General features: G+C 40.6%; 1 protein-coding gene across 1 annotated transcript in view; it reads left to right on the forward strand.

The window, feature by feature from the left end:
- The window catches only part of LOC138592039 (nck-associated protein 5-like), a 78605-nt gene that overhangs the window by 14594 nt on the left and 36173 nt on the right, over positions 1-27838 (forward strand). The window contains exons 2-6 of the mRNA XM_069662646.1: positions 5715-5850; positions 15136-15226; positions 15508-15663; positions 23727-23795; positions 27640-27678. Coding sequence (XP_069518747.1) covers positions 5822-5850; positions 15136-15226; positions 15508-15663; positions 23727-23795; positions 27640-27678 — 384 coding nt within the window. The 5' untranslated portion in view covers positions 5715-5821. The remainder of the gene's footprint in view (positions 1-5714; positions 5851-15135; positions 15227-15507; positions 15664-23726; positions 23796-27639; positions 27679-27838) is intronic.

A 27838-nucleotide genomic window follows, 5' to 3' on the forward strand; every position in this document is an offset into this window, starting at 1 on the left:
AGATTCCTCTCTGTGGTGCAGGATGGCAGGGTGTTGCACAGGAGCGGACCTGGACTCTCAGCCCAGAGGGTGCGGAGCTTTCTCGTTGAGCACTTCTGATTATTATTTTAAAATTCCCAACTGAAAAAGAGCTGATATATCCTCTCCTATTGTACAAAAGGCCGTAGATTGACGACAATTATATAGTACGCGCTCTGGAGAGTGCAGAGAGAACGACCTGTTATTTTCATGTGAGTACGTCCTTGAGTTAACTTCTCTTTGCAGCACAACTTACACAAGAAATAAGCAGGAACATGTGCTCAAACTCGTCTTGCTCCTTGCACTTTAATGCACCTGTTTTATATATTTCTTTCCATTTTGGCATCTAGCTAGATCCAAAAACCAGATCAGTCTCACGCTGCATTGGGCCGACCAGTGGTGTATGAGACTCGGACCGTCAGTGGTCCATTGTCACGATCAAAATCTGTAAATTATTTTTGTGAAATGTTTTTTGTTCTGTTTTGTAATTTTTTGAATTCCCCATTGAAGTAACTCGTCTTATAGTGGGTGCATTTTAAATACGTTTAGTTTTTTTCTTTAAAGAGAGCTCATGCAGTGACGCCATACGTGCGGCGCTGTCCACAGTGCTGAAACCATAGACTGTATATAAAGACATAGCATATTAGGGGACCCCCACTGAGCGTGGGGCCTGGAGCAGCCGCATCCTCTGCCCCCACGGCTGGTCCGCTACAGATGATGCATCTAGGGCCGCTATATTATTTGATCCTGTGTCTCTGTTTGAACTGAAGGATTGTTCCAGCAGGCGATGAATCACCTCAATGGAAGGATTAACATTAATCACATCGACTGTGCTTGTCCTGCTGCTTCAAGACAAAAAAGGCTTTTTCTATGGATAATCAGAGAGACGGAGATGAGCTCAGGTTGTTGATCGCAAAATAGTGATTGTGTGACAAAGGCAGCAATGTGAAGTTAATAAAAACAGGCTTTGGTGTTTACATGCACGTATGTGTACTTTACTTTTTTAACTACATCTGTGAATCACCTCCAGCTGTAACTTATTTTTTAACGAGACTCAAAATAAGAATGTGTACGGAAGCCCTAAGCGGACATGCATATATACATTATATTTACTCCATTTTCCTGTGATAACGAGTAATTTCCGGATGTTTTCTCGAGATCCCGAGTTACTTACCTCGATATCTTTATATAACAAAGCTGGTTTTCTTGTGATAAAGGGAATACTTTTCTTTCGATCCAAAATCTCGTTATCACAGGAAAACAGAGTAAATAAAATGTATGGATGCATGTCCACTTAGGGCTTCCATAGAAACAGCTTTATGGCTCTATAGGAGCCTGATTAACAACTCTCACAGTGATTAAAGTAATACATCGAGTTTACATGTCTGTAAACATTAATGGATGTATACATTTTTAAATCTTTGTCTTCTCTCCCTTTTGCCCTCGATCATGTTTTAACTTTGGCCAGTTTTGTTGTGATCATGTTGAGTTATTTAGTTAATGCTCAGAAGGGAATTTGGTTAGCTTACCAGCTAAAATAAATTGCAGTTATGCATACGTATACGCACATGCATTATATAATATGTCCAATATGTAACAACAATATCTCTAGAAAAATCTGAATAATAACATATTAAAGTGTTAAAATATGGATAGTAACAGTGCAGACCTTTTAGACCTTCAGGATTGAAAGCAGTGGAGGAAGACTGACTGATGATCATCCGTCCTCCAGAACTCATAAACCAAACTGAAAAGTAAACGCTAGGAAACACAAGTTAGCTCCAGAGAAAAACACTCAATATCAAGTATCACTCAACCTTCCTCAGCAGATGACGTTCATTCAGTTGTCCAGTCATAACTTTTGCCCCTCATCGTACCATACATTTGATATTGAAGGATACTCGCTATAAATGACTGAATGAAACAATTTTCATAGCAATATTGCATCTTTTCCTTTAAGATACTATAAAGTATATTGGAGCAGGTGTGGCGCAGTGGTAAAGATGATTGTCTCTCAAGGTTGGCGGTTCAATCCCTGATTGCTACAGACGACAGATCGAAGTGTCTTTGGGCAAGACACTGAACCCCAAACTGCTCCTATGAATGTGCTGAGATCCTGAGATGAAATTAGAATAGTAGCCTTTGCCAACAGTGTGTGAATGTGTGAGTGAAAGGGTGAATGTGACATGTAGAGTCAAAGCGCTTTGAGTGGTCTGAAGACTAAAAAAGAGCTTTATAAGTACAGTCCATTTACCATTTGTGTTGTGTTACTGATGTTATCTAGAGGAAAAAATCTGCATATTGTGTAAAACAAAGTTCTCGTGTCTTCATCTTCTGTATCTCCCTCTAAATGACTGACAGTGTCCCTGCTGGAAATGTTTTGTTCTAAGAACGTTCTGAGAATGTTACGTGTGATGTTCTGGTAATGTTTTGAGCGGAAAGTTTTTATTTGTATCCCAGAATGTTCCTTTTAACAGCAGGAGAACGTTCTCTGAAAGCATGTTCACAAAGTTGCATCGAGAATTTTCAAATCACATTTCAGGAACGTTTTATAAATCACGTTCTGATAGTTCAGGCCAAACTAACATCCTGAAAAGATCCTCAGAATGTCGCAGTGAGCATGTTCTACCTTTGTTTTTATGTCACATTGAGTTTTATAAAAGGCGTTCAGACGTCCCAGGCCTCAATAACATCCTGAAATACCTTCTGAGTGCTGCAGTTAAAACTTTTTGTCTTACTTTAAGTTTTAACGTTATAAGAACTTTATTTGAAATGATAAACATCCTTAAAATGATCTTTGAATATTAGATTAAAATATTTTCTTTCTAACGTAAATAGAACTTGTATGTAATGTTATGAGAACGTTCCCTGCTAGCTGGGGTGCCCCTCCGCCATATAAAACATGAACTCAATAACAGGTTCTATATGTGATCATGGCGCTCGGGCCAGAATTTGATGATTTGGGACCACAGTTTTTAATTAGGCTGGATTAAAACATAAAACGTAAAGAATGAAATGAAATTATTTAGAACAAAACAGATGAACAAACTCAAGTGGAATGATCGCCTGAATAAATCAGCTGTTCTAACTAAAAGTTTTGACACCACTATAATCCTTAAGTCGTGTGTTTTTATTTGTGAGGCTAAAAATGAACTCTGACTCTCAGATATAAGTTTAAACGATGCAGTGGTCTGACATCAGAGTGCCTCACTCTGGCACTGATCTTCACACACCACTAGGTGGCAGTGTTGATTCAAAGTTCACATCCTTGTTGGGAACCCTGATTTTTAATTTATTGTATCATTGTGGAGAACTGTGACCCCAAAAACACCTTATCAGAGAAAAGACTGATCAATCAGTTCAGATAGTTGTTTCTCTCTGTGTGCTGTGACGGTTTTATTCTTTACACATTGTTCTGAACAAAAAAGCATTAATATGATTTAATCTCAATCCGACCAGCCGTTCTACTCACAGATCCTCCCAGGTGCTTCATTCTATGAATCCAAATTCACGACTTTATTGATTAACACAATTTCCTTTCACAAAATATGCAAATTAACTGCAGAGCTCTCAGGCCCATCCTCAGATATATGACTGGGCCCCTGAAAGGTCCTTTATAGGTTATTCATGTAAGTGCATCCGCCTTCTCTTTCACCACGACCTCACACATAAACACATGTAAGACTCATGTCCAGGCAGCTCATCATTATTCATCATTATTATCCTCAGAAGAAGCCGAGTCCTCCCTTTTATTACTACATTATTGCTTTAGCTCCCTCTTATTCTCCTTTTCTTTTTGGTTTCTTGTTTTTTTGCGCTGGTTATGTCATCAAGGACTCACACAAATATCACAATCCTCACAATTACGCTGCAATTTTGACATTTTCACATGCCGAGCAGATAATAAAAACATACTATTGTTGTTGTTTTAAGAAGTAATGAAAAGTGATTATTGTTGCATATATTTAGGATGAACAAGGTTATTGTTGGCCTCCATGGGCCCCCTGAGCGGCTTCCCCCTTCCCCGCTGACAGGCGGCCCTGAATGTTCTTACAGTAGTGATTCTCTGTTTCAGTTTCCCCGGATGACATTCATTACGGTACATCATAGCGGCGATTTGATCTCAACCAACAAAACTCTAAATCAGAACCAGCCGCTGTGGCACGCGGAGAGTGGATCGAATGCAGGATCAAAACAAACTTTCGTGGTCCAGGCAAAAATATGTTTTCTGTTACATTTATTAAACAACTTTTACTCACAGTCAAACAATGCTTTCACTCCTGTGTCCTGGTAAAAAACCATTCACCTTCCCGGTGCCCACCAATCAGACTTTACCTGCCAATATGCACTCACCGGCCACTTCATTAGGTACAGCTGGAAAATCTAATGTAATCCAACACACCAGCTCAGCCATAAGATTTGCTTTCATGTTGCATGTAATGTGCAGGCTTTTTCCTAAGCTGTCATAGACGTGTTAATTCAATGATATTTTAGAGTCATGGTCATAACTGGTGGTGGGGCTGCGTTATATTCAGAGGTGTTCCTAATACTCTGGCCCCCTCATGTATGTAAATATGGAGGACAACAAATTAGAGACACATCTACGGCCTCAGTAATAAACATCATTGAATTTCTTCAGACTCTCAACAAAACAAAAGTCAACAAAAACTACGTAAAAGAAGAATCCATTGCAGAGCTGTTGTATTGAACTGCATCAGACTTCCGATGCACGTAATGAAGTGGCTGGTGAGTAACACAAATAACACAAATGATATCAAACTTCCTTTATCTTCCTTCAAACGAAATAACAACAAATAAATAGAAAAGTAACTCTAAAATAATCAAATGAAAGAAAAATATGTGCTTAACATAGTTTTTCATGCGGCTTAATAGCTTTAAATCCCGATGAAGTAGAACTGATGTTTACACTAATGAATAAACCTGTGACCAGCGGCTCGGACCAAAACAGGAGAGGAAAAAACATCCACACAGACTGATGATTTCTGAAACAGAACGGGAACATTATCAGTTTGATTGACACACTGCGGTCCTCTTTATATCCCTGCTCAGACTGAGGAGAAATTAGCTTCATAGAAAGTCTCATTAAGTTGGTACAGAGTGCAGATTCAGCGAGCGTGAGGTAAATTAAAGATATACGATGGAAAATTTTTACATATTGTGCTCACATTTCCTGCCAGCTGAAGAACAAGAAGTGACCGCAGCCGTAATCCATTTTCTGTTCTCAGCTGAGTCACATTCAGACAAGTAAACACCCACAGGACAGGTCGCCAGGTAATGCACTCATTATAACATTAACAGCGGCTGAACCTTTGCTACCGTAACAGCGTGAGGGCATCTCAACATTTTTCATATTTACAGGTATTTGGTCCCAGAATGACAGTTTACCCAAAGGCCCTGTTTGAATGTCACAAGGAGAGTGTTTGTAGATTCACACGCTGTCGACTGTGGGGAAAACATGTATGTGGATACTAATATAAAGCAACAGTGTGTGAGGTGCAGAGAGGAGAGGTGAGGAGAGGCTGTGTGGTGATCCTGCTCTTGGTAAACTAACTAATACACTGTCCCTTCACAGGAGGAAGGAAGTGAACAGATGTACTGTATCTTTGAATCTGCAGTGGGATTATAAAATGCAAGATTAACAACAAACTAACTGTGTTTACTTCTCTCCCCTGCAGCTACGCCACCCAAACTGATCCACAATAATAATCCCCAGCTGGAGAACAAACAGCATCTGCGCGAGGAGAGAAAGGAGAGGGAGAAGTCTCAGCAGGCCGGGCGGCAGATGGTTACACTGCAGCAGCACTTCTCCAGGTAGCACCTTCACCACACCAACGATAAGACCCTCAAATACACTTACACACTCTACTAGAGCCTGACTGAGAGAGGTGTTAAAATGCAAACACCAATAGAGATAAAGGGGAGCGTTATCGATCTCACTCATCAAAGTCTGTTTACACGTCTTGGGGAGTATTATTGTATATGTGAAAAAAAAGTTGTGTAAAGCCTCTGTGTCTCCGGTGGGAGCTGCACAAAGTTACATAAATCTGGTTATGACTACAAGTGTGTTCATAAAAAAAAGTGAGCTCTGAAGCCAACTCCTCATCGCCACATGAAGCCAACTCCTCATCGCCACATGAAGCCAACTCCTCATCACCACATGAAATTCAAGTACATGATTACATTTTTTTGTATTCTTAGTGATCTTTTTGTGATTGAGTTTGAATTGAATACTCTTCACTCATTCAGGTGTGATCACCACAGACTGTATAAAAAGATGGACCACGAGACAGCTCCCTAAAAGAGAAGCCAAACCCTCTCTATCGCCCCCTGCTGACTGGCTGCAGTATAGCTCATAAAGCCCGCCTCCTCCATGTTAACAGATGGGACATGAGTCAAACTATAAAATCAAAATACACGTCAAATACATTTTTTTCAAACATGGTTTCTGTCATTATAGTTAGTTCTTATTATTCTGATTTATGTCCAAGTGTTCATTTTTCTGACAAGTTTATTTTAAATTAGTTATTTGATGATATAAAAAGGGGGTGTGACGTCATGACTGACAGCTCTGTTGACAAATCCGGCTCCTGCACACAGTCAGTGAAGTTTCCATATATCTGAATGTCTGCTTCAGACTAAAACAAACGGACGTGCAGGATCTTTGCCGTTCTTCTTCGGTGAGTTAAAAGTGTGTTTTGGTTAGCAGAAGGGGCGGGACATCATTACCGCGGCGATCTCTGCTGCGCAGTCTCTGCCTCCAAAAGACGTCACCAGCCCGAAATGGCAGCACCTGCATTAGGGGTATTTTGGTTTCAAATAAATACAATGAGAGTAGATGGAGACGAGTCATCCATATTTATATAGAGTCATTGATTATCGCTTAACTTTTGTTTAAATTTTCTCACAATGAAAGGACTAAATAGCCTCAGACAACTCACACACTACACAAACAATACAGCCTCTTCAGGCCGACAAACTTTGTGCCTACTACCATGAGACTAATTACTGCCTGAACTGGACTTGGGGCTTGACCCTATTATTTATTTAGTTCTTTATTTATGGACATTTTTAGGCTAACTTATCTAACAGGTGGCATTTTAAACAGTTTTTTCTCAAGCTGCTCTTGTCTGATGTTCACTCTTTGTCTGTAGCCTGTCCGGTTATGAGTTGTGTATGCACTGATGGTTTTACACAAATGGAGGGACGAGCTAGTTCAGGCAGGCAACTCAAGCTGCACTGATGTCACACTTGACATGAGTCATTCTCCACAATCACCTGACAAACACTTCCTCTCAAGTTGGCGTCTATTTAAGCTTTCTAAGCCAATTTTCTTCACTTTCTCATCAGCTTGTATCTTAGTAGTACAAACAGTTGGCCTCAACTCAAAGACCAAACCGTGCAGCAGAGCAACACACATAATGCATAACACACATCCATCCAACACCAAGAGTAATGACCTGCTGGGCCTCTGTGGTGACTCCCAACCTTTTCATTAACTTAAGAGCCCACTTCATGGAGAGATTGTCTTTGAAATAAAATCATCTCAGTTTTATTGAAGTAGCCGACACTTAAACTTGAAACGATGTGTCAACCTTCTGCGGGGAGTACGAACACTAATGTATCACAACTTATTGATTTTTCATCCCAGCAGGCGATAAAGGGAAATAATAACCAAGCATTAAGTCCAGCCAACTGTTAGGAGGCTGACGACCCCTCGTGAGTCGAGTTCGATCCCATCTGCATCTGCTCAGCGGGCTGTGAGATTACCCTGATGATTTGCGGCTGTGAATTAATTCACTCCTGTCAAGCAGAAGATATTTGAATTGCTGCCCAATATTTAGGGAAATTAGAAATTAGAGTGTTTTATCTCTCCTGTAGTTAGCACAGAGTGATGGGTCAGTCAGCTGTAGAGCACAACTTTTAATAGAAAAATCTCAACACATAACTAAGCTTATGTAGACTGGCATTTAGTGGTCAAAGTTTCTTCTCTTATTCTTAAGAATAAATCAAATTTTTGTTTACATTTACTTTGGTAGAAAAGCTCATCGTCAGAATAAAAATGTAATGGCACAGAGCAAATAAAGGTGAGGAACGTTGAGAAAATGGTAAAAAGTTGGGTTTTCTAATTTGGAGAAATAAGCAAGAGTTGGCTAGCTGAAAGTACCCTACAACAGAAATGCCAAAGCCACTCCTCTAAACACATAAATACAAACTTCCTCCTCACTACTGGCGTGGGACTAATCCAAGGTAGAGCATTGGGAAGAGGAGTGCAAAAAAAAACTAACCCTGTTACCAGTGCTAACATGCTAAGGCTCGCTAGCTTTAGCTCATGGAAGATGAGGAATTAAATGCATGGAATTCAAAATAAATTGCTTACAATAGCTTTAAGTCTTGTAGTGTATGGGGGTGCCGGTTAATAATAAAAAGTTCAGAGCCGACGTACTCAAAGACAGCTCTGGATATAGCATTTGAAAAAGAAGGATGTAGCTAACATTAAGCTAACGTTACTTTCTGTCGAGCATTGAGGGTGGTGAGACGCTCTGTTTTTAGATTTATGTTAGCATTAGCTTGTCGAAACAGAGACTATGACATTTTTATTAGCAGTGTCTTTGGTTTAAAAGTGTTAAAGGAAGTTAGTAAGTTAGTTTAGTAGATGTTAGCTAGAGGGATGACGATTTAAGTCAGTCAAACCAGCAGTACGATGTCACTGTTGGGTAGATGTTAGCAAAACAACAACATACACAGAGAGAAACAGCTGAGCCATTTAAGATGCTTTTTTGTCAACATTTGTAAAGTTTCCCTACAAACATAAAAAGGCTTTTTTTTAATTTGTTTTTTTATCTATCCTATTTTTTCTTACACAATAAATTATTATTCATAATGATAAAAAAAATGTATTTTTGCATATTTAATATCTTAATTAGAGAAGAGAAATCATACATGGAGCATCAAATACATTTCACAGTGGAATATTTATTACATATCTCCAGATAAAATAGAAAATGGAAAATAATAAGTGAAGTAATGTGACATGGTGACAACTTACAGCGTGTAACCAAATGATCCTGCTACTGAATGAATATTAGTGCTCGTATGTAAGGATCTAATATTTGAATTTAATATGTATTTGGCTCGGTACTTCCTCCTGCAGCTTCTGCTTGGGTCAGGTTTTGTGGAAGTGGGTAAAGGGGTCACGTTACTATGCAGAGATATCTAGGACGTTCATTCATACGTTGATGTGTTAGATAAGCTGACAGTCCTGCCTTGAAAAGTGTAGCCTGTAGCAAAGTGTCAAAGAGCAGCAGAAAACCCTCAGGCAAGAAGACAAGGGTCATTTCCATTCAAGACCAATATCTTTGCAAAGCCACTGAAGCAGTGTGAGACACGTACTGTAAACACATGCATGGGTGCATATGTATAGAGTTCACAGCATGTAAATGGTGTATGCTCGTTGGTCCTATTTAACAGAAAAGTACTTTTATGTGCCAAAATAAAATGTAATACAAGCATTTATTATTTAAAGATTAAACAGCAGAAACAATAACTAAACCATGAAAATAGATCATTTAGGAGTCCAGAGAGGCATATTTTTTAATCATGTTGATTGTTAGCTAAAAGAGCTGAACTACCTTCCTGAATTGTAGCTAGCAATCAGACTAGCTAGCAAGGTTTTCTAGCTAGAAAACCTGCCAACCTTAAGGAGTACAAAGGTCAGTTTGGTTGCTATTTCCTGACAAATTTTGAAAGATTTTCTTTAATAATTTTAATAAATTACTTAACATCATACTTTTAATTATTTTGTGTTGCTAATGTGGATGTAATAAAAATAACACCTGTCTCTTTCAGTTGCCGCTAACCGCCTGTGGACTGAAGCCTATGTTATGGACTTTTTATGTTTTTTTAAGGGATAATCCAAAGAATTAATGTTTATACACCCTCCAAAAACTTGTTTCTTGTCCTCCAACACAATCATTAGGACACTAACGATAGCTTAAGAAACGTGTCTGCTAATGCTAACAAACAACTAGCAATCACCACAAAACGGAGTCCAAGGCAAATCACAGAAAGTTTCATCTTGTTAAGCCCCTCATGCCAAACGGAATACAACCAACACTGGTGGGGGAACCAGGAACTAGGAACTAGGCTTTATCCATGTGGGGAAATTTGTTTAATTTTTTAGCTAACATTAGCCTGCTTGCTACTTTGGGCAACATTAGAGTCTAGCTAACATAATGCAAACAGTGCTATCATATCAAGCATTTAAACTCCATATTCAAGAATAAAGTAAGAATATTGTTTTTCAGTTGTTAATTAAAACCTGTTATGTTGTGCTATGTCTGAAATGTGTGAATTAAAGTGAAAGTGTTTCTAATTTTAACGGAGAACCAAACTATTCTACACATGACAGTAAGTTAATTAGTCATGGGAAGTTCAATTCAGCCGGTGAAAAACAATTTTAATCTGTCTCTCGTGAGTTTTTATAATGTGGCCAACAGTTTAGTGAAGGCCAAACAAAAAATCATTCAGCAGCACATCTGAAATGAGGTTGAACACAGAGGAACAATGGCACCGCAGACATTTCTCCTGCCAAACGGCAGTCATGAGACCGGGATGGAGAGTACGAGGCCTTGTTAGAGGGAAGCCAGACAGGGTGGGAACTTGTTTTTCCCCTTTTTGAGAGCACTCAGCTGCACATTATGTCCCACACGGTCCACGGGGAGACCAACAGACCCATTTTCTGCTGCCCAATCACAAACAGAGAGCAGACACAAACTGAGGGCTGAGGACGCAGAGGACCCGTGTGGTTTTCCTCATTTTAAATGGCCAGCACTGGTGAGAGTCAGTAGGAAAGCAGCATGGGGTGAGTGATGGCTGAGTGGGGAAAAAGTGGAAGCAATGAATGAAATATTTCTGAGAATAACATGAATTTTGAGGGGAAGCAGGTGGACTTGTGTGACTTCATAAGGAGCAAACATGATGAGCTGAGACTCTAAGGAGGGCTGGCTCAACAGAAGTTCCATTTTGCATTGCGGCAGGTGCACTTTGTAATGTGGAGGCTCAGATGCTGTGAAATGTAACCTGACGGAAAGAAGTGGATTTTAATTGACAAGACATTGTTTTCTAATTTAGAAAAGTTTAAATGTTATCGTAAGATGAAGCCACGGATTCTTTTTTTGATGATAATGTTGGTGGTAAAGAGTAGGGCATCAAGCTTTGAGATTAATTCAGTTTGACAGGGAGAAGAGAGGACAGAGACAGAGTGACACTATGACATCATTCATTTTTAGCTAGCATGTATAGCAAGGACCAGTTGCGGCAAAATAGGGTCATACAAGAACCCAATTCTTTGGAAGACATGCTGCAAGATTATAGAGGTCTTGAGCCTTATCAGTTTCAACCTTGTTCAGAAGATGTTGCTAATCTTGTAGGTGCCTGTTTAGTATTGTGTTTTGTTTGGAGATATGCAGCCAGCTGTAGCAAATCGACTGATACAAAAGTTGCTGGAGCTAAATCTACAAATACATCTCTGATTGCTGGTATTTAATGGTTTTATAGGAATGGCCCCAGACCTTTGACAACCAAGTAGATACATTTTGCTAATAATATGTGTACTGTTGCATGCACTGATGTGTAATATAACCTGCCTAAAAATATGAAACAGGAAATTACGTGATACATGTGGATTGTCTGCCTATTTAAATATCCAGCGGTTACAGAAAAAACACAACATTTACTTTGAGCGTTTCTTGTTTCACAGCTAATTTAAGTCTCTCTTCTTTTGCCTCTTATTCGACTCCAACAACTCTTGAAGAATTCAAAAAGCTTCATAGCATTTTCTTTTTGTTTGACACACTTAGATCATGTCTGTGGGCGTGGTCATTATCAGCCATTGTTTTTTGCTTATTGTTTTAATGCCTTGATTTTTGCATTTTAGCCTTTACCGTCTTGATTTTTTGGAATCAGAAGAGACCATATTTGGACGAGAGTGTAGATATGCATTACTACGCCCCTATCCAGTTTGCAGTGATAGCAATTTGGCATCACAGAGCGACGAGCACCTTTCTCTCTGTTAGTGGTTCCCAACCTGGGGTCCAGGCCCCCCTTAGGTGGGCCCCAAAGGTGCGTGAGGCTTTGTCTGCACTGAGATTGTCAAGATTAGATTTGCACATGTTAATTATAATCATTAAAAAAGCACTAACCTGATAATCAGAAGTCTTCAACTATTAAAAAACTATATTCAACCATACATACACACGTATGCACACATATTTTTTGACATACATTCATACATGCGTGCAGAAATGTCTACATCCACATATTTAAATTGAACTAAAAGGGGTGTTTGTTATAATAGCTAAAGATAACTTTGATAAACTAAAACAACAAAGAACTAAAGGCTGATTGGTGTTCATTTTTGCCAATTAAGATTTTGAATAAATCACTTTATTGTTTTGGTGTTCGTGTGTGCGAGCGAGAGTGGGCTCAGCCTATCTTAGATACAAGCAGGGGGGGCTCCAAGGGAAAAAGGTTGGTCTATGTGACTCTAAATGGGACCATAATTTAAAAATGAACATCATGCTGTATTAAAGAAGATTCAAAACTAATGATTTTTGACCATAAACTGATTAGGAAAGTTTTATTAGAGGTGATAAATCAAGTGAGAAGTAAGTCATATTCTTGTTGACTTCTACACCATCTAACCTCTTTTTGCAACCAGTGGAGACGCCCTCTGCTGGCTATTGGAAAGAAAGCAGGTTAAATTGGCTTCACTTCTAAAACCGAGATGCTTCATCCACTTCTTTGGTCCTGGTGGGATTTGAACCCCGACCCTGACACTGTTGGCGACCTACTGGAACCCTTGAGCATCACATGCATTACATCTTATATGCCGCACATATTCACATTTAAATGACTTTAAAGTTTGCCTTTTCTAGTCTTTAAACTCAACTTGAGAGCACATTTCCCCTCCCACCACCCGCTGTCTTCATTGAGGCCGGGTTTGTTTCAGGTCAGTGGCAGTGACTTGGGGCAGGAATGCCAATGACGTGCTCGCAGTCAGCAGCTTGTGCTAATGGCCGTGCCACACGCATCAAACTGGGGTAAAAGCTGCTCTGGAAGTGACAGGGCAAAATGTCACTGCCTACAACATTATGAGGAACATGGTCAGTGTCCATCAAGCATACACAGCTCCGAGGGAAAACAATTAGAAAATCACAAAGCTGAACTTTACGCTGACACAGTGAGGGCCATTTAAACAATGTCTGCTGCAGGATTATGTCTTATTAAAATGGAAGTATTATACGTCTAAGAACACGGTGGATTTGTGGAGGAAAATAAGAAAACTAAAATGAAACAGAGTTTTGCACTTTGAACATAATGTGAGACTCATTTTTCTGTATGTCTGAAGCCTTGATTACAAAAACGTTCAACAATTTATTCATTCAAATGGGATTTTACATTCGTCCTTTACAACACAAGAAAGTTTCACCTGCAGATTTGTCTGTATTCAGTGGATGAGGTGTTTATTAACGATCCCAAAATCATAACCGCCCTCAAATTACTTTCCGTTATCACCGTTGAGTAATTGGGTTTGAATGTGAACAGACACAGCAGGTCGTCTCAGCAGCTGATCTGATGATAATGTCGACTTTTCACCTCCTCCATCAACAGGTTCATCATCCTCACATTCCCCGAGTCAAACACCTTTGCATCCAATTAGCAACTTCATTACTGTGTCCACTCGACTGGAAAAATCACAATGTTCTGCTGACGATGGTAACTTCATCAGTCTGCGTCTGCCTCGTCTTGAAACATTAAATAACTGCAAATATGGTCAGTGATCCAAATGTAAACAAACGTACGTCCCCACCATCAACGTTGAAAACAGAGAATTGGAGTGATGGCCAAAGATTTGTTTCTAATATAAACTTGCAAGATGGTTTACTCGCATAACCTTTTAAGTACAGACGAATCCGGCGACCAATTTGTGTGTTCGCCATCTTGGGTAGCTGCCATTGCTGCGGCGGCAGCTCAGTGTCTGCTGCTGCCTGCTGACTGTGACAGCAGCAGAGTTAGTAAAGATGTTAGACAGCTGCCTCCAGTTACTGATGAAGGAACCTTATTCAGACCCCACTCGAGTTCAGATTGGGCAGGCCGTTCCTCCATCAGTTTCTCCATCATTGCCCAGTGTTTTAAAGTCCCCCCAGTCCCCAGACGGGACCCCTTCCAGGACCCCGCCTAGTGACTCCAAGAAGGCCGCGCACTCTGAACTGCTGTTTGGTGCATAGGCACAAACCACAGTCCGAGCCTTCTGACTCCAGTCGCAGAGAGGTGACCCTCTCGTTCACTGGGGAAAACTCCAACACAGCGGCGCTCAGCTGGGGGCTTGTGAGTATCCCCACACCCACCCGGCGTCCAGCCCCTCTCCAGGAGATTTGTTCCAGAACTGTGCGTGGACGTGAGCCCAACTATATCTAGTTGTTAACGCTCCACCTCCTGCACCAGCTCTGGCTCCTTCCCCATGCACGTCCAACTGGGTGGCGACCCCGGGGCAGACCCAGTGCTCGCTGGAGGGATTATATATCCTGTCTGGCCTGGGAACGCCTCAGAATCTCCCAGGAGGAACTGGAAAACGTTGCTGTGCACTTTTTTTTGCAAAGTTAAAGTTTGTCTCGACTGTTAGAGCAGCTGATTAACTCCACATGTTCTTCCCGATGTCTTTACATCGTTGTCAAAAGTAGAACTACTTTCTAACAGAGAAAAGACAGCTTGGATGTTGAAGATGTTGCAGGGAGACGCCACCACAGTAAAGGCAGTTTGTCAACTTCTGGTAATTCCCCGGATTAGTGTATATGTATACAGATTCCCGGGATATAAGCATTTAAAGATAAAAGAAATGACATAACAATGATTGTAAAACTACACTGGTGTATTTCTATTGCAGAGTATAAAGGGTTAAATGGTTTGTTAACAGTTTCGCTCTATCCCTGTTTTATCATCGCACACTGCTTTGCATGAACTCTTTGACTCCCCTGCACCTCCTCTCACACAGCGACCGGACTCTGACCAGTTTTCCTGTTTTGTTCTTGAACGCAGCATGGAGGAGACGGTGCGAACGCTACTTCAGAACCAGGACTCACTGGAGGGGCCCAAAGTGGACCCGCTGGACCTCATGAAAGCATACAAGGTACACAGGTTTACACTAGATGATATGTTAATGTTGTTCTCGCACCCTTGTGATTTGAATCAACGGAATTCAACTGAACTGAAATATTTGAACATGTTTTTTTATTTTTTTTACAAGTGGTAAAAAAAGACTTGCAAATTTAAGGACTTAGAAAGCCCTGAGGATGATTTGTTACTTGTAGCTTTAGCCATTTTAATTGGAATCCACTGTGACACAGATAATTTATTCTTCTTATTCTTTGTGACTCCAAGGCATGAATCTCCGCTCTCTCTGTGTTTCAGGACAAACTCCTGGAGGAGATGTGGAAGCAGCAGGACAGTCTGGAGGGTCCCACAGCCACAGCAGCAGAGACGGCTGCTTCTCCCGAGGCCGGCGGAGGGTCGGAGGAAAATTCAAAGGACAGCAATCCTCTGCTCGAGCGACTCAGAGCCCTGGAGGTAAAGAGGAGTGCATGGTCCACTTCTTCCTCCACAACTCTTCCCCACCACTCTTTCTGTTTCCTATGTTTTTCCTTTCATCCCTGCAATGACAGATTGATCGATAATGAGAAGACCACAATTTATTTGATTGTTTCACTACAGAGATTTGGAATGAGCTGCTCAAGGAAAACACACACAACTTGTTACGTGATTGTGTGAATGAGCACAGAGTTTTTGTTTCTTCCTTGGTTGGGAAGAATTACAGGGTTGATACAGTTGTCAGAATCGCTGTAAAAGCACCTCGCGTTTTCACAATAGGTATGATTGCTACCCCTCTCTTCTCCCCTGCCAGTCAGCTTTCACATGAATAATTTTGTTCCGTACCCGAGTTGCGGTAGGACTCTGAAGCAGAAGGTGGCGGTAATGTTCCTTAAAAACAAGGAGAAGAAGAAGAGTATCATCAACTACGGAACATTGTTTATGTTGTCGTTGTTGAAAAGCGTGTGAATAGCATGATCCCTAGCCCATACAGTGGAGCCGACCTTCACACTATGACTACTATTAGAGAAAATATCAAGAACGACCCTCTCGCCTACCTTCCTACGGTATCAGCCATGGCCGTGCAGTTCAGAGGATGAGATCAGCGGTGCTGTGGAGGAGACATAAAAAGCGGTCCACTTCTGTGGTTTGGTACAGTTAGCTTTCACACCTGATGCGTACCGTACCCGAGTACACATGAACCATACTCGAGAACACCTTTTCAAGTGGACCCGGGCACTGATCAACGAACTGTGCCCGAGTACGGTACACAGTGTTCACACTAAGCAAACGAACTGGACGTTGGGGTCAAGTGTACGCGGATATGAAAGCCCCCTAACACTTTGAAGGCCTGTGTCCACTCGCACTGTGTTTTTTTTGTTTTTTGTGCTGGCAGCGACTATTGTCTTTTCAAAACCAATGTAGTTCAGCGCCCTCGGCATCAGCTGATTTTTGTTGCTGTGCTCACAGCACTCTCAGCTGAAGCTCAACTTTTGGACTCACTGCACTGCACTCGTGAACGGCACCATTCATACATAAAGCAATTCAAAGTGCTTTACACAGTAAAAAACAGAGCATTAATAAAAGAAATGCGGCACAAAGCAAAAAAAAGAAATTGATATAAAAAAAAACAAATGTATGAAAATATAAGTTCAGGTCCGGTCAGAACACAACAACAGTACATGCTTACTTCCCTTAGGACGCTTTCTCACACAGAAAGTATTAGAAGCTCAGTTAAACTTGTTAGTCGTCTTCCCCAGAACACTTTAAATCTGCGGGTTGCAAACCCTGAGAAGGTGATCCCAGAACTTCCTTTTCTCCTGTAAAGGTTCCAAACCCTTGTTCTTACAATCACACAAATTTTAAAAGCAAAAGAATAATTTGTTGTTTCAACCTTTCAACCTTTGTGTTAAACTTAAATACCTTTTTCTTTCTCAATCACTGAATGCAAACAACTCTGTAGCTTATCCCTAAGTCTTCTCTCTCTAATTATAACTCGTCAGTCATAATTTGTCCTTAGTTTGTAGAATTCCCAGAATTCTCTTGGGTTCTAGACCCTGGAGTCCCAGACTCCTACTGTAACAAGATTCGACCTTCCCTTTTGTTTTAAAATTGTATAGAAGTAATTAAATGATGATTAAGCTCAAAGAATTAAGTAAAATTAGATTAGAAGTTATGCAGCAGTAAATAAAAGAGTTTTAAGACCTGCTTTTAAAGAGCTTACTGATTGAGAAAGCCTCCAGTACTCTGGTGGAGTCCCTGAAGAAGGGGCGGGTATACCGATATCAACTTTGTCAACAACAATGGCGGAGGAGAAGCTGATCCTTTTGTTTTTTTGAGGGTACAGTTTCCAGGTGTAGAGCTGCTGCTAATGCCAGAACACGCTTCCTTTACATTGTTTTTATGTTTTTTTTGATCCCTTAAATAAAAGCAAATATTAAACACACAGAGCAATATAAAACAGACTTCACGGTCACTACCAAGGGAAGCGGAAGTGCCGGCAGATAACTTTCGTAACCTAGCAACAGTAAGCGCCGGTGAGAAGCGCTCTGAAATTTGTGGGTGCTGACTGGATGTTTTGCTAATCAATAAACTCATTTAGTCATCGCTTTTTTCTCACTTTCACTGGTGGACCACGTCTGGCCCTTCACTACAATTATTTCCCCCGTGCACAGCACAGTCTTAAACTTTCACTCCCCTTCATCATAACCTTTAGACATGTTGCATAAATCGGCTGCAGACCCTGTGCTGTTTGAAAAGCTGTTCGGACTGGGGATACGTGGTGGAAACTGCTTGCTGAGGTTGAAGCCATATTTAATCAAAAGGAACATTTAGGATAATAATAATTAAAAAGCTGCATGATATACTGGAACATGAAACTTGTTAGTTACATTTAAGTTAACATTAGCATCCAAGGTCAAAACATTAACAATAAACACAATGTCGTGTGTCGTTATCACGGCTTCATCTGATAACCCCAGCGATGCGTGCAGATGACAAACAACAACAATCAGGGCGTCATCATGCTCGTATCCATCTGTGAAGTATTAGTGAAAATGAGAACCCATTAAGCTGAAGAGAAGCACCGAGGGCACAGAATCACAGCAGAAGACAAAGGACTTATTCATATCCAGGAGGTGATAATTAAAATGCTGACAGGGTGGGCAACATGTGCAGCCAGTGTTCCAGTGAATGTTCAGCCACACCTTCCCCGCTGAAAGGTGAAGAGACTCGCCATCTGTTGAGAGCTCTGCTACATACAGTATATACTATTAAGACTAAGCTACAACCAAAACCAGAGATTACTTAACTAGATCTGCTTTGTTTTACTGGATTCAGCGTGTTTTTATACGTTAATAATTGTTAATGTACACTGATCGTATAAAATGTCGTCAGAACTTATTTATTTTAAGGCCGAGAATAAGACATTTGTTCACCTGTACAATTTTAATTCACACTTAAGCCCCCTATGGTTTCACCTTATTTAACCTGCTGTAACCGTTTAAATAAAACCATCAAGTCTAGTTCAACTTTGTGTGAAGAAGGTAGAAGGGGGAGGGGGCCTTCTGGATTTGATGGTCTCCACGTTGATGCGTGGGTTCTCTCCGGGTACTCCGGCTTCCTCCCACAGTCCAAAGACATGCTCGTTAGGTTCATTTGTGACTCTAAATTACCCATAGGTCTGAATGTGAGTGTGAAAGGTTGTCTGTCTCTGTGTCAGCCCTGTGATTGACTGGCGATCAGTCTAGAGTGTAACCCCGCCTCTCGCCCAATGACAGCTGGGATAGGCTCCAGCCCCCTCGCGACCCTGAACAGAATAAGCGGCATAGATTACGGATGGATGGATCGATAAAGCAGAAACTTGTGTAAAACTGTTTCTCTTTGTCCTAACTCTATAAAATGGGAACACACAGATATGCTTATTTTTATCTGAAAACATCCATGTCTCTGTGCAGAAAGAATGAGGAAAAGATGACTTACCGATAACTGCAGGAAAGTTTTCTTCATTATAAAAATAAACTGAGAAAAGGAAAATAATTAAACTGCCCAAATGGCAAATCCATTGGGAGATTATCAATATATTATTAGTTATCATAGGATAAAAAGGATTGTAAATGAATGCATTCAGTGGACGCCATGTACACCTAATGTGTGCTGACTGCAAATCTTTAAATAACCAAGCGTATCATATTTGTTACACAACTTTTTGAGACCTCTACATCATCAGTGTGATCTTTTTTTCCCCTGAAAAACCTGTTGAATAGAACCAGACACATGCAGTGAATGGATAATCCACCATGGGGCAGAATCAGACCCAGAGGACCTTTGGATGAGACATCAAACATGGAGGTGGTCAGTCTGTGACCCACACGTGGACGCAGATTATGTTTTAGCTTTTTTTCTTTATTAGATAGGACAACTGAAGAGAGATAGACACTAGGATCAGAGAGCGGGGGGACGACATGAACAAAATGATCGGCAGACCGAACGAGAGTCGAACCCGCGATCAGTGCGACGAGGACTGCAGCCTCTGCACACTGAGCGCCCGCTCCCCCAACCGAGCCAAACCAGCGAGGAATATTTACTGGGTTAAAGCAACAAATTATGCCTTAATATTTTTTACTTATTTTATAGTAAAATCGTGTCAAAAATGTTCGTATCAAATTAGATACAGCAGGTATTTAAGATTACACCTGTATCAGTAGTCATTAAACAAACATAACGTGCTTTATCACAATAATAGATGAGTAATTGGCTCTCCTGCTTCTAGTTTTCTTTTGCAAATTGATTTTCGAAAAGGATTCATTGTCGTACAATATAAAACAAATGCTTTCTCTAAGTCTGAAGACGCTCACGGGAGGATTAAATTATCCGAGTGTTGTTGTGTTCCGCAGACGTGTGGTACATGTTTGTGGGTGCTGATATCGGCTCTATGACGGACATTTAAGCAGGTGTCTGCTTTTAATGTAACCAGTAAATTGCAAAACAGAAACACCTGAGGTATCAAATACGATACAAAAGAAATCTCATACATGCCAGGTGTTATTTATTTATTTGTTTTAATTGTACAGAAGGTTTAAAAAACACTACAGATTCAACTAATGTTATGGTCCAGCTCGTACAGGGTTAATGTTGCATCCTTAGTGCTGATAACATCGTGATCATTTTAATGATATTTGTCTGATTCTGCAGAGAAGTAGTTAAGAAAGCCTGCATAACCTCTCTGTCATTAGTGATGATCTCAGAATAAAGTGCCACCTTAAATTACATCTATTTTCTCGTCTTAGTTGTTGACCTGAGTGGATGACTCTGAGTGTATTTTGTGGTTTTATGCGATTGCCTCTGCATGCTGGCTGCGTTTATTCCATCCACATTTGTAATTAAACTTTAACGCTGAACTGGAGAAAAACATTACAAGGCTTTACATTTAGATGAAAACTACTTTCCAGTCATCTCCGCACACTTGGGTACTTTCCATAGCATGAAAAATGAACACATTTGCTCTAAGAAGCGCAGATTAGAGTCGGGAGATAAATAACTGAGCTTTGCTGTGCTGTCTGACTGAGGGGAAGTCACTGACTCCTCAAGCTCCTCAAGCAGAAAGTAATATTCAGTGGAACTTCACAGTGAAACACGGATTGATGCGACGCTCGCTGCAGATCAAGCATGTTCACTGTGCAGAAACAAGCGTGAGGGAGCCGAGCGTAAACACACAGCGGAAAGTTTGATTTGTTTCACATTCATGATCATTTTTCCAGATGTAATGCATCATGCAGAGAGTTAAACAGTTCTTACATTGTTGAATATTCCATTTAATCCTGAGTACTTTCATTTATTGACATGTTTTTAATTGCAATCTGCCGTTTAACACGTTTTCAATCAAGCTCATTTGTTAATGTGACGTAACGTCACTTCATTAGCGAGCGTTAGCACACATAGCACGTACTGTAAGACGCTCAAACACTTTTAAAAGTTCAAACTCATAACTCGGACTTCCCTGACCTTTACACACATGGCTACAAGCCTTCAGGCTGATCTGTGGCCTTTAAACACCGTCCGCACATTCCTCCATAAGAAAAGAACAATCAATACTCCTGTGTGGTGTGTTGTTATCAGTTTCAGGATATGAACAGTTTCACTCAGCATTGAAGTGAACCAGTTATAATACTGTGGTGGTTATGTTTATCTGTAGCTTGAGTTAGTTTGAAAACATTTTATAATTGGCGGTGGAGGAAGACGGAAGTAGGTCAGAGTTGAGGGTACAGAGAGAATGAGTAAGTAAAGCTTTCATAATATAACACATAAAAAATAGGAAACAGACCAAACTTAATAACCCAATTACAAGACAGGAATGGAGATCTAAGAGAAGGTTCATAAAGATTCAGTAGATCAGATTGTGGAAGATAACTACAGTAATTTGGGGCGAGAACAGCAAAAGCAGGATCCTGTTTTTGAGCAGTTGGAGCATATAGATGGGTAGAAGGCAAGAAGTGGAGTAAGGAACAGGGAGGTCAGAAATGCAGCTGGGGCGAGGTCATGTAGTGCCTTGTCTGTAATACACAGCATCTAGTTTAATAGGAAGTCAGTGAAGTGATGCAAGAACAATGTAACAAGGTAGCGAATAGCAGCTTACTGAGGCATGTGTAACGGGAATTACAGGAGAAAATCAAACTGTGAATTAATAGTTTGAGATCAGATACATCCGATTTTTGCAGAATTTCTTAGCTGAAGGAAACAGGACTGGACCAGCTTTGAGACATGATGGTCAGAAGTCATATGCTGGTCAAAGATTATATACGACAGCGTATTTGGGCCACTGTAAACAAACAAACAAACAAACAAAAAATGTTTTCATTATTCCGTTTGTGAAGTAGTCGTGTTGTCACAATGAGTTGTGCTGTCGGATTTTGAATAAAACTTAGAACTGTAATCGAAGCCAAATTGATTTAAAGTAGTTTTTGACCATAATGCAGGTTTGTTGACTTTTAGTAGCCATCATGAGTGCGTCGGGTAACTTTCATATGTGATTGTACCCCCTGGGGCAAACAGGGAGCATAGAAATGTGTGTTTTTGCAGCAGAGGGTCGCTCAGTCTTTCTCCGCTATGAAGTGTCTCGTTGCGAAGAAAATAGGCAAAATTTGCGCCAAGGTCCTGGCCATGTGTGCCTGTGTATGCAGCAGTGCCAACATGGCAGAGAAACAGGTGAATCGAGAGGGAGGGGGCCCGAGAACCCCAACCTACTTTTTGGTGGGGTCGCGGCTCAAAAAGTTTCCTATAATTATTTTTTCCTAGTTTTTGTTTCTCACAAATTTACGAGTTTAAAATCTCACAAATTTGCCATTTTTTTCTTGTAAATTTCCCACCTTAATCTCAGAGAAATCCAAGTTCTTTTTTCTGGTAAATTTATGACTTTAATCTTAAAATTTTCGAGTTTTTTCTCGAAATATTACTCTTCTCCTCCGTTTTCAATGGCTCTAACAAGCCGTCGAAGATTCATAGCGGTAGATTTAATGCTTAAGTAATATAAGTCAACAAACCGATCAGCTACAGTTTCTGTTTTGTCAGGGTTTAGTTGGAGGAAAGTGAGAGACATCCACATTGGATAGCAGCTAAGAAATTATGAAGGGAGGAAAGCTGATTCAGGTTTTTGGGTTTGGTAGAGAAATACAAATGTGTATCATCAGCGTAACGTTTATAAGACAAATCTTAATGAACAAATGACTCAGAGGAAGCACAATGAAAAGAGTATTGGTCTGAGGATGGAACCCTGAGGGACTCCACACAGCAGAGAAGCTGAGGTGGGCATGAGATTGATGATATAGAAATTATAATATCTATTACTTGACTAAGAATTAACCGCGCCTTATGTAGGTGTTGTTTTCTTGTTATATCAAAGTAAGGATACAAACCTTGTCAGTTTAAACTTCTTTCATTAGCTAATGGACTTTCTGATACCTTTTTATTAAGGGCTGCTGCAGCCCCTGCAGCACCTTTACTCCCAGTGAGCATGAACCCTGCTCACATCTGTGATTATCATCCATTTCTCTGATCTTCTGTGAACCTGTTGTTCAGAGCAGTTGCCCACAGCACTGAAGTGAAAACATGCCATCTCAGGTAGCCGAGCCTTTTAAGATTTACTGCGTTAATCATTTCAGTGAGAACTCACCTCCTGAGTTCCCAGAATGGTTTGTGTTCCCTGCCGTGCAAAAACCCTGTCAGTAATTGAGTTTACCCGCGGTACCTCAAGTGAGCCTTACAGACACAGTGAAGGGCTGCAGGATGGAGTTTGGATGTCTGAAATTTAAAGCATCATTCACTTAGAACCATCTTTCTCCTGCAGAGCTGCAGGGTGAGAACGTCTTCATTGATCCATCTGTGTGTCTCAGAGAAGAAATTATCACGAGAAGCTCACATCTATCATACTGCACATTTGTTTTTTTTACAGGAATGACTGCAGTATTTATCATGTGAATGTGATGTTGAGATATGAAACCTAAAGTAATCCCTGTAACAGATTATGTGTCTGTGTTTTGTGTGTTCAGGCGGAGAACTCTGCTCTGTCGATGGAAAACGACAACCAGAGGAAGCAGTACGAGCGCTGTCTGGATGAGGTGAGTGTTCCTCCTCTTGCAGTGATTTAAAGAACAAACATGTCCTGTGACGTGTAAAATTCTGTGATTGCTTTGACTGTTACTTTGCACAACAAAGCTTCGCAATGAATTTACATACAGGATTAACATTTGTCTCATCTTGTATTGGAAAATGATCCGGATCCATACTCTGATCTGGCTGAATTACCAGTTAGTGCTGATTTGCACGAACAAACATTGACACTCATTGAACCTCTGCAGAACTTTAATCCTGCTGTAATCAAAGGGGTTGAAGGGATTTGTCTGCTTGTAGCGGCTAATGTAGCTTCCAGCTTCTTGTCTCAGGCAGAGAGGAGGAAAGACTGCAGATGTCTAGTTATTCTATCGCTCATATCTGTTGTTCTGCTGGTAGCGGCACCGTCATTTGACGTAGTCGGTGGCCTGGAAGAACTAAAGGCTCTTTAATCTTGGCTTTCTAGTCTCCGCCTTCGCTTGTGTTGCAAACTAGTTACAAACTATGCTTCAAATGGTGTCCATGAACATAGAATAGAATAAGTTAGAACTTTATGAATCTCAAAGGAAATTCTCGTGCCAAGTTGCTCCAGAGTTACAGTACAAAAAACAAGACATACAAAATAACTCAAATATAAGTGAAATGTACAATATGAAGTGTACTATGGGTTAAATGCCATTACAATAAGATATTTACAGAATTAAAGTTGTAATTTTCTTTGGCGGCACCTTATGGTGATAAACAGTAATTACAGGAGCACACTTCCCAGATATCCAGACAGTGCTGCATGTGTGACGTCCACGGTTGGCTCCGGTTGTAACTCTTGATTTTCCTGGCTGACGGTCGCTTTCCTTTTCAGCCTGTTTGCTTCATCTGAGCGTCGAGTTTGTTTCTGTTTCTTTGGATTTTCACTTCTTTTTGAAGTTGTATCTGTAGTCATCCATCTTTTCTTTGTTTGTTCAGCCATAGTAGATTACTGTTTACTCGCAACACTTGCAGTGCCCGGAGACGCAGCCGCTTAGCTCCGCCTACCCTCTCTGGCAGACCAACCACTGCTGGCTGATGGAAAACGCGTCACTAACTGGGCGCCGCTTGAGTTAAAACAGACACCCAGTCTGTAATACTGCAAATGCAAAGGCTTTCATCAGTGGGCCATAGGCTCAATCACCATTGTGCTACCATATTTGGCGATAGATAGAGACTTAACAGACATTTATTTACATGAAAATCTCCGAGATTATTAGTTTAAGCTTAGTAAAAAAGTAATGGTGGCAGTAACATTAACAGTTGTATTTTACAGTAACAATAAGAAGTAAAACCTTATACTGCACGAGATGCTGACTGTTAAGCCGCATGAGATAAATATGGTACAGTACATGATAATTTGAAAAGTTATATTGCACAAGATAGTGAAAGTTAAGTAATAGCACATAAGTAAGTGGTGGTATTGCACATAAAAATGCACTCTATAAATATAAATAAAGCCCCTGATGTTGAGGGAGATATTGCACATGATAATAAACATAACATGAATGAACGGGGAGCAGTTAAACAGTCTGATGGCCACAGGTAGAAGAGACTTCCTGTGTGGTTCTGTGGTGCTCCTCTGTGGTCTCCGCTGAAGGTGCTCTGGTAGGACTCCAGTGTGGCACGCAGGGAGTGAGAGGTGTTGTCCATGATACTGAGGAGCTTGTTTGTGTTTTGGATAACTGATATCTACTCGTACTTGTTCTCGCCGGAGTGTACGTAACAGATGCAGCGAAGTAGTACATTTTTCATGAACAATGTTTGGAACCAAAAATGAATGTAATGTGTAAAATGATATCAGTGAATGACTGGAGATTCTGCATCTCGAGACACACACTCAGAGTATAGTATAAAAAGAAGAGCCTGACCAATGTAGGACTTGTAAGAATGATACTGATGCAGATTTTAAAAGGGGAATAAACTCATTGGCAGCGAGTACATTACATTTTGAGCTGAAGTGAAAATAGACTTTTTCTAAGTGGATTTTACACCAATATTTTTCTGCAAAGATACTGAAAATGCTGCTTTTTAGTGCGGACAATCTTCTGCTTCGCTATTTCAGCTTGGATTTCTAGTCTCCGCCTTCGCTTGTGTTGCAAACTAGTTAAAAACTTCAAACTGGAAAGAATAGTGTCCATAAATATAAGAGGATTAATTTTACCGTGTTTTGGATAACTCTGATATCTAGTCTTATTTATTCTCACCAGAGTGTACGTAAGAAACGCAGCGAAGGAGGCCGAGGCTGCAGCTGCTCACACACAATGGATCCTGGGATATGTAGGCGTTGCATTAATGAACTGAGATTCTGCAGCCTTGAGACACACACTCAGAATATAGTAGGGCTATTAATAAAAGAGCCTGACCAACGAAGGATTTGTAAGAATGATACTGATGCAGATTTAAAGGCAGCCACATTCAATTTTGAGCTGAAGTGAAAATAGACTTTTTCTTGGTAGATGTGCACTGATTTTGCACCAATATTTTTTTGCAAAGATGCTCAGAAGGTTGCTTTTTTTTAAACAAATAACTTTATTAGACAATTTTTGACAGTATTATACTTTGTGTACGATTCTAGTGCAGACAATCGTCTGCTCAGCTTTGATGCTCTGCTACATGTGCAGAGTCGGAGCACACTCTGCTTCACAGACATAATGACAACATTTCTATATTACCCCAAGCATTGTTTAGTGCATTATATTTTCTACAAATAACAGCCCAATATTGGAAAACATACACACCAATGCCAGTATGTTGTTATTGGCCCATATCAGGCTAAAAAATAGTCAGGCTCTGAATCACAGTGTTAGTGAAGTCCACAGAGGAAAGCCAAGAGAAGGGAACATCTCTAATTGAGGCGGACAGACAGCAAAGCCCTGGGCGATGTGAGCTGGAGGGCTGAACCTCTCCGATCAGGAGGACGGACTCCAGCTCCTGCACGTCTACCTGCTCCTCTCTCCTCTTTCCTCCCTGACAACACTCTGATTGTCTCTCCGTCTCATCCCCTGTCCTCCCTTCATCTCTCTCCAGCCAGCGAGTCTGCTCCACTTAACTTTTTTAGCAGCCTTCACTAATGGGCTTTTTTCTGTGGAGATTGCTGCCCATGAGAATTTAACATAATGGTTGAGGACAGAAAAATTTCAGACTTTCTGCTGTGGGATTCATTTCTGCTCTCCTGCTTTTCAGTCTTATTATGCACATTAATCTTTTTTTGGAGGGAAAGCTTTCAGAAGGCTTCCTGTCAGGGTGTGAATGAGCCGAGGCGAGTCGTTTTGATAGAAAGATGAAAGAGGCGGAGGGAAATCATTTGGCGGCAGACAAAAGTGGAAACATAGTTATTATTCCTGTGTCAAGGTATAATGTATGCTTCCGCTTCCACAATCAAAAAGTAAGTGAGAAAGAAGGCATTTCAGGATACGCTGCTCCATATCTGCAATAAACACTAAACTTTTCCCTCAGAACACAGAATAAAAAATAAGTTACATCAATACATCAGATAAACTGTGTAGGTACAAAAGAGAAAACTCTTAAAAACACAATTTTGTATTTTGGTTTGTCAGTGTTGTGCGGATAAAGTTAGATATTTAATGGCAGCAGGCAGCTGCTGTGAGATTTCACTAAATCTGACTGTGATGCAACATCCTGTCAGTTTGTCCTCACGGCATTAAACATGCCTCTGATTCTCTCTGATGCTGTTTGCACCGGGTCATTTTCATTTACAGTCTCGCAGCATCTCAAAGCTCCACTCTGAGTTCACACACTCTTACACCTGACTCTTAATATATTGTTATCATGTTTTAACCTTGTCTTCCAATGTCTCTCTTCAAGGTGGCGAACCAGGTGGTCCAGGCCCTCCTCACGCAGAAGGTGGGTGTTTGTCTCTGCAGCACTGAAGCATCGTTAATCTAGTCACAGTAATATGACTGCATGTCACCAACATGAAGAAGGATTAAAGCATAATCTCTGAAAAAAAATCATCTTTTCTTTGATGCAAAGATGTTACAGTTACAGTTAGATGTTATGTTAC

This window comes from Semicossyphus pulcher, unplaced genomic scaffold (assembly GCF_022749685.1).
Source record: "Semicossyphus pulcher isolate SPU_LCO1_2020_fin unplaced genomic scaffold, fSemPul1.0.p SCAF_15, whole genome shotgun sequence".
NCBI classification, from domain to species: domain Eukaryota; kingdom Metazoa; phylum Chordata; class Actinopteri; order Labriformes; family Labridae; genus Semicossyphus; species Semicossyphus pulcher.